Genomic DNA, 13,059 nt, shown 5'->3' with positions numbered 1-13,059 from the left:
CTCTCATCGAGAAGAGTCGGTGGCGGGCGGTGACGACCGGGTCGACCGCCGTCCGGTGGTGCGGAATAATTCGAGAGCCTGGATCACTTTGTGCACTGACTGCATCACGTTGGGGATTACCGTGCTCTGTCGGAGCTGCTCCTAGCAGGCGATTTTGTGCGACAGTGGAGCACCTTGCGCCGTTGGTAACGAAAATTGTTGCACTATGTGCTCGGAATCAGTTGCTGATTCAGCTTCTGGGTGGTCAAGCGCCTGAAAACCTCACCGAATGCGGCGGCGCTGCTGTCCGGGTGTTGGCAGTCCATGAATGTTAACCTGCTTAAAGACTCGGCGGGCAACACGGGTGTAAAGGTCATTGTGGACCGATGGCTCATCTTGCGGTAGTATCGACGGTGTGGGGTGCAGCGAAGATGTTTGTCGATCATGTCTTTCGACAACATCGACTCCCGGAGTCAATTGTCTCTGATAGAGGTCCATGTTTCACTGAGTAGTTTTTGTCTACAAACTTCAGGGTGCTGGGCGCCAGGTTGACTATATCAATAGCGGACAATCCGCAGACCGATGGTCAAACTGAGCGTGTGAATCCCGTCGTTGAAGACGTTCTTCGCAGCGTCTGCGCTGAGACGCCACAGTGCTGGACTGCCGTGCCACTCATAGGGTTCGCTTTGAACATTGCAGTGTATTTATCCACGGCTACACGCCGTTCCACGGGCTTGTAAATCCTTGTGTCCCGCTGACGTCGTCATCCTATGGCTAAGGGCTTGGTGTACAAGAACAGCCGAACGGCTAGCAGATGTCAGTCCCCTCCATTCACCGCGGAAATAGCATCGAGGGTAACGTCGCCGTCTTCCTCTCCCGTCATACCGTTGACAAGGGTATATCGCTGTGCGCTATCGCCTACGGTAGACACACCCTGGGTCAGTGTGAACGCTCTGCGTCTTGCAAATATCATACGGCTTCGCCGTCTCCTCTCTATGGAGGTTTCGTCTCATCGAGACCAGTGGACGTACGCACTCGGCGTTGTCCAGTGTCTTCACTCTCTGCTCCATTGGAGCCATGATGTTATGTTAAACAACGTCCGACGGAAATCTACTTTTTCCGCGGTCATCGTCCTGTGAATAACATGCCACTCCACGTGCATCAAAAGCCTCCCACGATGCCTCGGACCTCGTCCGACCATGCCGCTCTTGGTATGCAGCAACTGCTTCGTAACGTGAGCAGTGCTCAGTGGCTGATGTGCCACTCCATGTGCATCACTGAGGTCTCGCCCTAGATGCCTCGGTCCTTGGCCGATAATGCCACTCTTGATATGCAGCGATTGCTCCAATACTTGAGCAGCGCTCAGTTGGTTACGTGCCACTCAAATTTTAGTCCGCGAGCAACGCTCGGGACTCCTGTCCAAAACATCTTTGGTGTTCATAAATTCGGATACTTCGATATTTCGGAACAATGAACGTCCCGGTCCAGTGCCCGCGCCAATAGCGCTTCTGCTTCTAGCAGAGGTGGGTTAGTGACTCACCAAAGCTCCATCAGCCGTCTCCGACCTTCAACAATCCATAGCTAATCGTGTTCCAAACAAACCCATACCTCAGATTAGGTCATGCCATGCATCCAAGTCTAAGACTAGGCAGCGTTCCACGCTATCAAAGTCAAGAAACTTGATACCGAAGTCCACAGCGGCCCTCGGCACAGTGACACAAGTCCCCATCGCAAAGCGATCAGTAACGTGTCACTCAACCGCGCTTTCAGCGCCTCAGCATACAGCTGACTTCCTTCGATCGTGGAGCGTCGAACATGCTTGCCCGACGCCAAGAAATCGATAAGGATATTACATGGCTTCTTAAAGGCCTTCACGGTCGCTTTTACGACCAGCAAGCCCGGATTGCATACACGTTCCGTATTCAAGAGCACGGATATCTTTAAGACGGGGCCCTGCTACCCTCGACCTCTTTGAGGCACAACAGAACTCGGTTCTTCTCCAGTAGGGCGCCCCGCGATATCTGGCTTTCGTTGTTTTCCCGTGAAAACCCAGACTGGTTAGAAGCGGGACGTCGGTTTGATGAGCCTTTACGCGTCTTGCGCAGGGGACAACCAGTACGAAGGTGACGAATGTCTCTACAATCAAAACATCGTCGGGTGTTTAAACGCTGCTCGGCAGCTCGGAGCTCTCCCTTCTCTCTCTCACCATAGCTGATATCCATCGACTCAGGCCCGCTCGACGAGCTCTGAGGATGTGCATTACAGCCAAGTCGTGCCGACTTGAACATGAACACGGTATTCAATGCCACGCTCACCGCATTTCAAAAAAAGACGGATGCACACGAAAGACTTCCATTCTGGCCACGCCAGTGCGGAGGCCCTCTATAAAGACGGTCACTGCGGCTGCTTCGGGAAGAGCATCGGCTGCCGTTCCGGCAATGATAATTCTCAACTCTTGGACAAAGCTCATCAACTCCTTCTTGCCCTGTCGGGACGCAAGGAAACGCGATCGTATGCGATAGGCCTGGTTAGTCGGCGAGAATAGTAGCAGAAGCTGACGCTTCAGCTCCTTCCAGTAGGGGTACACAGTTTTAATTGATGCACCGCACGTTAATGCCCTCGCTTTCGACCCCCGAGCTTGAAGAAAGCTAGCGCCACGCGCTGTTGCTCGTTCTGGAGCATGGCGGATACCATATCCATCTCGGCCTCTCTTACCCAGAGCAGAATATTCTTTCATCCTTACCCTCGAATAACGCTCACCACGAGCGACCTAGGTCAAGAGGAGCCATCCATCGTCGACGGTGGCGTCATGGACGCAGTCGATGCCGACAGTTTCTGCTATGGGCTCTAGCAGAGCATTTTCATAGCTCGAAAACGCCCCTTGGCGTGCCTTTATCGCTTGAGACCCTTGTGAAACAAGGTGCTCCACACCATCAGGGCCCAGCAGAGACATCAAATTATTAAGCGCATTCTGTATGCCCTGGAGCGAATAGGAGTAATGATCCATCCTCACAGAGGATCAGTCGTAATGACTCCGGCGTAGATTGACTACGAGTGCTACCGAGTGCAGCTTTGCTTAGAGGAAGCTAAGCTAAGGTCACCGACTTTACGTTCTTTACAAGAACCAGTACGAGTACAACGAATTGCAATCTGCTGCCTCAAAGAGTACTTTAAACCTTAGCCAAGGTGAAGAGACTCTTTCGGTCAAAATCGAAACTGTGTTTAATTATTTTATTTTGCCAATATCCAAAACCTTAGGTTTTCCTTATTTATATAGTAATACCTAACTAATATAGTAAGACCTACTAAATATGCATTACTACTGGCAATTAGTGGCTTCTTGTTACGGTGTAGCCACACCATTGTGTGATTACACCAACTTGTGTCCACATACAAGGGTACGTGTAACCCCATTACACAACTCAGGCTGTGCGAAAATCCATTAGGTATTACTTTGATACCTAATGTATTATTTTAATACCTAATGGATTATTCGCACAAGTGGAAGTGGCTCTGATGAGCACCGAAACCGCTTCAACGACGAATGTGGTCATACTTTTTAGGAGTTTATCTCCACTAGATCCACCTAATCGTTACGATATATCAATGTGCTCTGCCGAAGTTTTCTTGCTCACAAGAAATTAAATCAGACGCCACAGCCGCAATCGCCATAAGCTTTGCCATACATACGGACGTCAAATACTGCCCCTACTCATAATAATGAAGAAAATGGGTTTATTGTCTGTAGAGAATTTCGTTGACTTCTCAAAACACAAGCAGAATTCACTGTCGAAAAGTACTCAACGATGATGGTACGAGATGTCCATATTCTCCTCATATTTTCGTACACCGACTACGATTCATTTTCACCTAGTCCGAAATACACAATGCAGGCGAGGGACTCGACGTTATCATTGCCAAATTCGGGCAACGAAAGAAGGAACAGATGCTATAGCTATGACATTGTCAAGTGAAGCGTCTACAAGCTCCAATGTTAATGGCGGTGAAAAGCGAATTAATGTAATCGTCTGGTAGTTCAGTCGATGAGCTGATAGCTTTCAAGATAAAAAACGATCAAATTCACCTTCTCTCTGCCACGTCCATTTCAATGGAAGTCGTCTCCTGTGGACCGCAGGTCTATCTAGAAAAGAGCAGGTAAAGCAATCATTAATTTGATGGATGTGACGCTTCTTGTCACTAGGATTTCCTTGAGCCCACTCTATATATTGCAGCTGATATGTTTCATAATGCTGCCTTACTCACGAATGTTAAACTTGTTATGCCATAGCCAGCGCAATTATACAGACGGTAAAACTAAACGATAAATAATGGCGACACAATACATAACATCAGGTACAAGGGACTCACGTCTAGAGTAAAATGATACGAGCTGAAACGCCTATACAGGTCGGATAACCCGCTCGCTTGTATGCGGATCATGCATCAGCCATTACTCTGGCGTAAAACATTTAGGCCTTAAATGGTCAAATATATGGATGCAAATGCGCGTATCTTTTCATAACTGTGCCGCCCGGGAGCGCCGGATAACATTCGCGGTATGACTGACCCGGTCTCAAAATACGGCATCCGATACACAAGACCTTCAACATCTTCCACGTTCGAAACGTACTTGGAATGACTAAATAACTGGAAAATTTCACCGAGTATCAAGACGCATTTAAATTTCGACATGCGGGTTCCAACCAAACCATCACAATAACCATGCTGTCAGGTCCACGCCGGGCAAAAGCACAAAGTCGATGACGTGCCGTAAGACCTGGGTATTCAACGGAGTATCGCCCGTACCAAATGCGCCCATTTCTTTTTCTGCAACAATTAGCATGCATACCAAAGAAACATCGGCATATATTGCAGAGGGTAAAGCGGTGCATCACGTCAAAGCGTCGATAGACATTACCGTCCGTACCAACTTTTGGCTATCGCGGCCGAGCACCCGAGTACGCACTAAGTGACGGTCTCGCGAAACGCCCAAATAATGAAAGCTGACAAAATAATTTGCGTCAGACCGCCCACAGCTCCACTATTGCCACCAGCTACGTTGCGAAAGATGCTGTTTATACGTCCTCCACGTCTTTTAAATATCCTTGAAGCATTCAATGCTGCTCACCATTACAAGCGGCGGGGCGCCTAACATATTTTATCGCCACGTGAGGCCACCATAGATCTTGCACTGAATCCTTCAGACATGGAAAGGTCCAGTATTGCCGAGCACATATATGGTCCATCACAAGCAAGATTGATGACGGGCAGAAAGCAGATAGAAGATTACAGCAGCCACTGCGGCCGTGGACTGCTTGATCCCCAACTAGGAAATGCAGACGTATTCAATAATTGCAGTCTATTTGATAGCTGCATTGGTATCGCATCTTTGTGCCGATAGTGGTGGCAAATGTACGCACGTGCATTGTATTTTGAACGAATCAGTGTGTAGAATTGTGCTTAATGTCATGGTTGGATATTTATCCACACCAATGTGTGTGTTAGAATATACCATTCGTGTGGCCAAATCTTTCTGAATCTTTTTGATTATACAAAACTTACTAAAAGATGCGGCTCGTGCTGCCGCTTCTTTTCTTCTGTGCAAAGGAGTTATTCATTGAACCATCCACCGCAGGCGAAATTGACGTCGATGATCATCGCTATATTCGTCCGGTGGGTGCCGATGTCTCGGGTTTCCCTCCTCCCAACGCTGCCCCAAATCATCGCAGTCCGTGTCCGGCACTTAATTCATTAGCAAACCACGGGTATCTGCCTCGCAACGGCAAGTCGCTTACTCCGTATCTAATACGTGAAGCTGTACTTCACGTTTTCAACATCGACAAGCTACTGGCTGAGCGATTGACACAACAATTGCCTCCACAACTTACGCTTGCAGACTTGAGCGTTCACGGGTTTATTGAACATGATGCATCACTGGTGCATGATGACATATATTTCAAAAGAGACCCCGCTGAAGTTAACATTACTCTTGCAAATGATCTGCTTGCGAACGCTAAGGATGGTAAGCTGGACAAGCATATAATGGCGACAGCCAGAAGAGAACGAGAGACACAATGCAAGATGGAGAATCCAGAGTACTCATTGCCATGGAAAGGTCAAGTAGCAGCATATGGGGAGGCTGCACTGCTGCTTATAGCATTGGGAGATTCTAAGTCAGAGACCATTTCCGTAGAGCATGCCACATCGTTCTTGGTAGATGAAAGGATTCCTGACGATCTCTGTCAAAGTATCGAGCCGATAAGTACCGCGACTACATTCTACCTGGCAGCACAAATCAAGTTGCTGGCATCTTTTGGATAAATGCTCAGGTGGAGCACATGTCGAGAAAAAGGTGTCAGATCCTTGTATAAAGAAGATATGACTATCATTTTTGCTCTGCCATCGCGCGCATCATCAACGCTCGCATATGAAAAATGACTTCAACGTTCAGGCGTTTAGTCTTGCGCTTGCACTAAGGTCAACGTAGAAGTAATGATACGACACATTTGTTCAAGCTTATTTCCATTACTGTACTCAATAAAAGTCTCACAGACGATTAAGTTCAAGTTTTATAACATGTATCAATAACAGAATACCGTCGACCATCAAAACAACTATGAATGCTTCATTACTGGCGCCAACATTACATCTTCTAATAGTAATTTTGAAGAATCGCGCAATTGCGAAGCCGACAGCATTGAGATCGCGCACATCTTTTGCATATGGTACATCACGCGCAATTCGCTGGCTGAGTCACATAAGAACTTGCAAAAATTTTAACTTATTTTGGTCGGTGCTGCGTGACTTCAAACCCGGCAAGGAATGTGAAGGCCAATAAAGGAGATCGTCACAGAGTTGCCGTGATCTTTGCACACTAAAAGCTTCCATCCTGAACGTACAAACGCTCGAGGTTGGGCTCGTACGCTAACTACAAGGAGCGAGACCTAAAGTCTCTCTGGCTCAAATTGTCAATGCTGTTCTGATACTCTAAATATCATATACCACGGGTTTACCGCGCGTAGTCTTTGACTTTGAGAGTCCCTGGTAACAAACACACAGAGGTAAAGTTTGTGTGCTCCAATCAAGAGCGAAGTCTAGAGCGTCCAAGGTAACGAAGACAATCAGTTTGCTATATACCTCTGCACTTTACCATGCCTGCCCCTCAAAGCATTCTAGCACGGGTAGTCCCTTCTCGTGCACTAAAACATACAGCTCTCACATAAGGCGCAGCCTTCAAGACCGACACTATAAGAAATTCGATGAGGACCCCGCTGCACGAGACTGGGACCCTCCTTCAATTGTCGGAAGTTGTCTTGGTCTTCTACTATGAATTATACAACGATGTCCTGGCTCAAGAAGCCGATCTTCTCTACTGCAAGCGCAAGTGTCGCCGACTCGATCTTACATCATCGCGCCATGATCCAGGTTTCAAACCTTTGACGTTGCTCGCCGCATTAAAGCGGAACTCCTGCGTGCGAGAAACCGAGAGCAAACTGAGCGCGAGAGAAAAAAACGTTGCGAGTGCATTCTTAACCTACAGGTAGTCACTCCTCATAAGTACCGTTTTCTGAGAGCTGCGGCGTTCTGGTAGACCCGCACCTTCCATGAGGTATGACCCTTGAGTACCTGAAGCTTGCCACACAAACACAGTTCGCGCACTAGGTTTGGAAAACACAGTCTCGTCTCGAAATGCTATAATAGCATTTGACCGCCATTTTTACCTTTCACGAAATTGTCTCATGACCCACACTTTGATCAACACGCGGATTGGGTCTCTTGCTACTCGCGTTGTGATATCACTAACACGAAGGATAAGCGATTGATAGGTTTTTCTAAAACATTTGATTTGCTTGACTCCATCAGCACCTTCTAAGCCAGATGAAATAAGCGAACGTCCGTCTTGAGCGCCTCCCATGCCTGGTTTTGCTACGTACGAAGCATGATTCATACGTCAAAGTGACAGCCCATCAACCTCTTCATCTGCTGCACCACTCGTCTGAGTGATACAGCTGTAAGTAGAGCGATGTTCTACGTGCCCTGGTATGAAGGGTCGGGGTCACACAAGATGGTGTGACCACACAATGATTTGGCTACACATAAACAAGAAGTCAGATTGCGGCTGGTCTAGCAGTAGTTATACATTTAATTAGTTTTACTGTAGAGATAGGAAAATATATATGCAGCTTTGCTGCAAATCAAACCGAGAAATACAGATTCTGTTTTGAACGGACGTCTTAATTAGCCTTTCGTTAAGGTTGTTATTACTTTTGGAGTATGTGGATTGCGATCCGCTACACTCGTACTGGTTCTGAGTATAAAACGAAGGTCACCGATCATAAACATACTTCGTCTAAGCGAAAGAGCTACGGCAACCGCTGTAGCTCTTAGTCACTGCATGCCACGAGTGGCAAAGCCGAATGAGGTCCAAGGCATCTTGAGCAAGGCCCTTCATTTGCGCGTGGAGTGGCACGTAATCCTCTGAACCAAGACTGCGGAGCTAGCAACTCTTCGTCGGATGTTTTTAATTACATCAGGGCCCGGTGAAGCAGGAAGTGGGGCCGCTGGCCAACACTGGACGACGCTGAGTGCGTGTGAACACTGATCTCGCCGAGTCGTACAACCTCTGTGAAGAAGCAACAATGACGCCGGGTAGACACAGGGCATCGACCGTGACCCAGGATGTGTCTACCGTAGACACAGCCCACAGCTATACACCCTCGTCAACGGTGTGACGGGGGAGGAAGACGGCGACGTCATTCTCGACGCTATTCCCGCGGTGGATGCTCATCTTGAGCTGAACAAATGTCCCTCGAAGACTTCGGTGGTGTCTTGAAGGCGGGCAACTTAGCCGAAGTGCTCGTTATACAATCGAACGAGGAGATTTACTTGTCATCGTTTATAGATGAAGGTGTCTTGGCGGACACCAAGAGGATGCTCAGCGTATAAGAAATCCCTCGGTTCCATACTATCCTTTGGTGAAGGAGTTTAAAGACGTCGTCTCCAAAGACCCGACATCGGTCCTGCCTCCGGACCGAGGTGTGCGTCATGAGATCGCTTATTCCAGAGACCAAAAACTGCGTTACACGCCAATGACCTCTTTCCAAGGAGCTGACTGACGTAATTGACGCCTTCTATCGTGTGAAGCTCGACGCAGGAGCGGTGAGTGAAAGCAAGTCAACACCCACGTTTTGTGTCCGGAAGCCGGACGGCAAATGGTGTATCGTTCACGCTTACAATAAGCTAAACGCTGCCACCGGACCCCGGTTCTTAAGAATGACTTTCGCCAGAACAACTTGGTTGATTGAACAAAGTACTGTGTACTCGAATTGGTAGTGGATACTTCCAATTACTCATAAGAGCGAGTGATATTCCGCTGACAGCGGTGATTCCTCCGAGTGGCATGCGCTGGGAGCGGCTAGTGATGCCCCAAGGGCTTTCAAATCCTTCAGCATCATTTAATCTTCTTTTGATGCAGTTGTTCAGGCCCAACCGGGCATATGCACAAACATACTTCGATGACATTTTCGTCCACAGTCGTGCAGAGCACGGGGGGAACGGATGTAGATAACCCCATCGTCCATTTAAGAGAGGTGCCGAGCGCATGCGCACGAATAAGCTGTATGCTAATGCAGACAAGTTCATCTTTGGGGCCAGAGAAATCCCCATTTTAGGGTGCATATGGAAAGCGTGGCCTTCTAGTGGATCCCGCTTAGGTCAAGGCTGTAGACTGCCGATTTCAAAGAATCAATAGGACATGCGCAAGTGGCTTGGCCTCATCAACTACTTGCACAAGTATAGCGCAAATTATTCGGAAATGACACGGCCATTGTCGAATCTCCTTGAGAAGGATGCGGAACGGTGATGGAACATCGAGCATCGGAAGGCTTTTGACAGGGTTAAATACAGCCTGTTTCATGCACCAATACTGGCGTTGCTAGACCCCAATCGTCCTATTAGTGTCGTCTGTGATGCTTCGGACTTCGCCATCGGCTGTTCAAAATCGAACTATTTAGTTCACGACAAGGAGTTACTTGCGTTAAGTTTGCACTTGTCAACTTCATGGTGCTTGGTTCTAAGACCTTTGTGATCTACACAGATCATGCGTCATTACGCACTGTGACTCAGTTGCCTCACCTCGCGCAGCGGATGACCAGGGGGCTCTCATTCTTTGCATAATATAACTTTAAGGTGGAGTATAAACCGGGAAAGCAGAATGCTTTAGCTGATGTGTTTTCGCGCAGACCGGAATTCACTTATGTCACGACAGTGACGTCGTCCGTGGCAGATTTGATCCGCGCCGCTTACGCGGGTGATGATATGTGCGTAGCGCTGCTACGGGCTCTCGAGAGCAAGGAGTTTTGGGCCTCGGACAATAAGTTATCGTCGCGACTGCGTGCACGGTTGCAACGATATTCATTCAATAATGGGTAACTTTATCATATCACCGACTCGACGGATACGCCATGAATTGTGGCTCCTCGCGATGAGGATTTGAAGTAACCAAACCTCTATGAGGCCCAGGGCACCCCACTCAGTAGTCATCTCGGTCGTGAGAAGATGTACAGCGCGGTGAGCTGCCACTACTGGTGGCCCAAGCTGTACGAATGGACGAGCACCTATGTGCGAACCACGTGTGAGACGTGTCAAAGGGTTGGACCCTCTTTAAATGCGGTGGCGCCACTGGTCAGTTGACCGGTACCCTCCAGGTGTTGGCAGTCCATGAGTTTAGACTTTGTGGATGGCCAACCGATGGACTCGCCGGGCAACACGGACGTCTTACTTTTGTCGACCGTTTGAACTAGATGGCTCATCTTGCGACGGTTCCAGACGCCATCGACGGTGTGGGTATGGCGGCGCTGTTCGCGGATCGTGTCTTTAGACAACATGGACTCCCGGAGTCAATTGGAAGAGCCCACGCTTCACTAGGAAGTCTAAGTCGACTATCTTCAAGATGCTGGGTATATCAACAGCGGACCATCCGCAGACCGATGGTCAAACTGAGTGCGTGAATCGCGTCGTCAAGGACGTCCTTCGCAGCATCTGTGCTGAGACTCCGAAGCGCTGGAGCGCCATTTTGCCTATTGTAGGGTTCGCTCTAAACAATGCAGTGCATTCATTCATCGGCTTCACGTGAAGGATTTGTGTGGGGAATAGCTGAGCGGCTATCTCTCTCACTGTTTGTGATGAAATCAACGACTTCCTGTCTACCAGACTGAGTGTCTAACAATACCTTTGCGATGCGATGGCTGAAAGTCAAGACATGCAGAAGGAATATGCAGAGGGAAGAAGCATAAAAAATCGTGGAAACATTGAGATCGGAGACCTGGTTTTATGAGATGCTAAAAATCTCCCTACCCATGTAACATTCTTTGTCTTAAGACAAAGCTCCGTCAACGATTTATATGAACTTTCGAGGTTGTGGCCATGCGGGGCCTTGCGTATACGCTAAAGCTTCCGAAACGGATGCGCACCCAACCTGTATTTTATGTGGGCTGCTCAAGCTGTACCGGTATCCGGCGCAGAATATCGCGGAAGCTTGGCGTCGGAGAGGCGCCCACAGGCGCTCGACGACCCAGAAGCTAGACCAGCAACTGTTTTTGTGCGTGGAGTGCAACGATCTCAATCTATTATGGGGCTAAACGCTCCTTCTTCGCATGAAGCGACGCATTTGTCTGCGAACGGCTAGGAGCTGCTCTAACAGAGAGCGATAGTCTTTAACGTAAGGCAGCCGGTACTCAAAGTGCTCCACGCTTTCTAAATCGTCCGCGCAGCAGTATGCGATCCCAGAATGATGCTCAGCGGAGTTCCTATCACGACGGACCTCGCCCCCAAGCTCGAAGAGCATGGCGAGTCACCGGATGGCGATCATTTCAGTCGTCATCGTCTGCCGCCGACTCTTCACGACAAGAATGGTGGTGTCCATTATCACGTGGAACGTCTTGTGGGTCGACGTGATCGCCAGGGTCAAATCCAATCTGTTGGGAAAACACCGACTTCGAGAACTCGTGGGAGTTTGGAGTGCCACTTTGGCAAGGCTGTCCAGATGTCGTGAACGCTTGTGATCGGAGGGATCTTGACGTTTCGCGTCGTCATACGTACCAGGCCTCTCGGCAATAGCCAGGGAAGCCGAAGGGTCATGAGCTGAGCTCAAGCAATGACCTAAGCTGATGCGGTCGCAGATCCACCCGTTTGAGAGACCACAGAGCTCGCAAGAGCGTGATATTTACCCATACGTCGCAGGGCGACAGTCCGAAGGAAACGCGCCTTGAGTTTGGCAAACTCAAACCGAAGATGGTGATTCACGCGCGCGTCCTCCTTCGTGTGGCTTAACGAAAAGTTGTACAGCTGAAATTTATTCAATGCCGCTGCACCCATCGCTCAAAGAGCTCTTCGGCATCTGTAGCGGTTTTTCCAGGAGCGAGCTCCACGGGAATCGTCCATGGAGCGCCCCTTTCTTGAGCAAAATGTCGAGTGCGGTACGTATCCACCGGGATCTCCTGACAAACCATGATGCGAGCCCAAGAGATTTTGTTCGTCAAACTCAGCTTGGGTAATGGCCGGGGGGGGTCGAACACGAACACGTTCAACGTTTGAGTGATCGGGACCTTTGATTCGGTAGCGGAGTCTGCCGAGTGGAAGCCGTATTTCACACGAGGGTCAAGGACCGACCGTGGATGCGCGCGTATGATAGCCGACCTGCGGACAGCATCCAGGTGCTGCTTCTGTGCCTCGTCGGGGTCATTGGTAGTGACACCACTTTCCCCGGAAGTCGAGAGTTCGAGAATCGGACACGGCGTCCGCATGGTTCGAGCAGGGCTGACGTTGCACCACTGGCGCACCTCGCCCTTTTCTTCTATCCATCCTGGGAAAGGAGTATCCGACTCGTGGTCGACTACCTCGAAATTCTCGACGAGGTTATCCATTGCCCGTAGCGAAGGTGGTGCGCGGTCGGGAGTAGACATCGCGTCTGTGTTCTTGATCGTGCGACTCCGTCGTTGACAATGCGCTGCGCGGTACTCGGTTACCCAGAGCTTGTATTGCGCAGTACTCGGTTACCGAGAGCTTGAGCTGCGCTTTCCT

General features: G+C 49.2%; 2 protein-coding genes across 2 annotated transcripts; one reads left to right on the top strand and one right to left on the bottom strand.

Annotated features, from left to right (window-relative positions):
* Positions 1-5,547: 5,547 nt before the first annotated feature.
* On the top strand, positions 5,548-6,300 carry PHALS_00867 (hypothetical protein F443_05248; the record flags this gene model as incomplete). The annotated part of the gene is made up of 1 exon (XM_024730618.1): positions 5,548-6,300. The coding sequence occupies one exon, from the start codon at positions 5,548-5,550 to the stop codon at positions 6,298-6,300; it is 753 nt and encodes a 250-aa protein (XP_024580877.1).
* Positions 6,301-7,348: 1,048 nt separating this feature from the next.
* On the bottom strand, positions 7,349-7,894 carry PHALS_00866 (uncharacterized protein; the record flags this gene model as incomplete). The annotated part of the gene is made up of 3 exons (XM_024730617.1): positions 7,349-7,513; positions 7,541-7,637; positions 7,701-7,894. The coding sequence occupies 3 exons, from the start codon at positions 7,892-7,894 to the stop codon at positions 7,349-7,351; spliced, it is 456 nt and encodes a 151-aa protein (XP_024580876.1).
* Positions 7,895-13,059: the final 5,165 nt, after the last annotated feature.

The sequence above is a fragment of the Plasmopara halstedii genome (genome assembly GCF_900000015.1).
Source record: "Plasmopara halstedii genome assembly, contig: Scaffold_1211, whole genome shotgun sequence".
NCBI classification, from domain to species: Eukaryota; Oomycota; class Peronosporomycetes; order Peronosporales; family Peronosporaceae; genus Plasmopara; species Plasmopara halstedii.
This window is presented reverse-complemented; position numbering and strand designations above follow the sequence as displayed.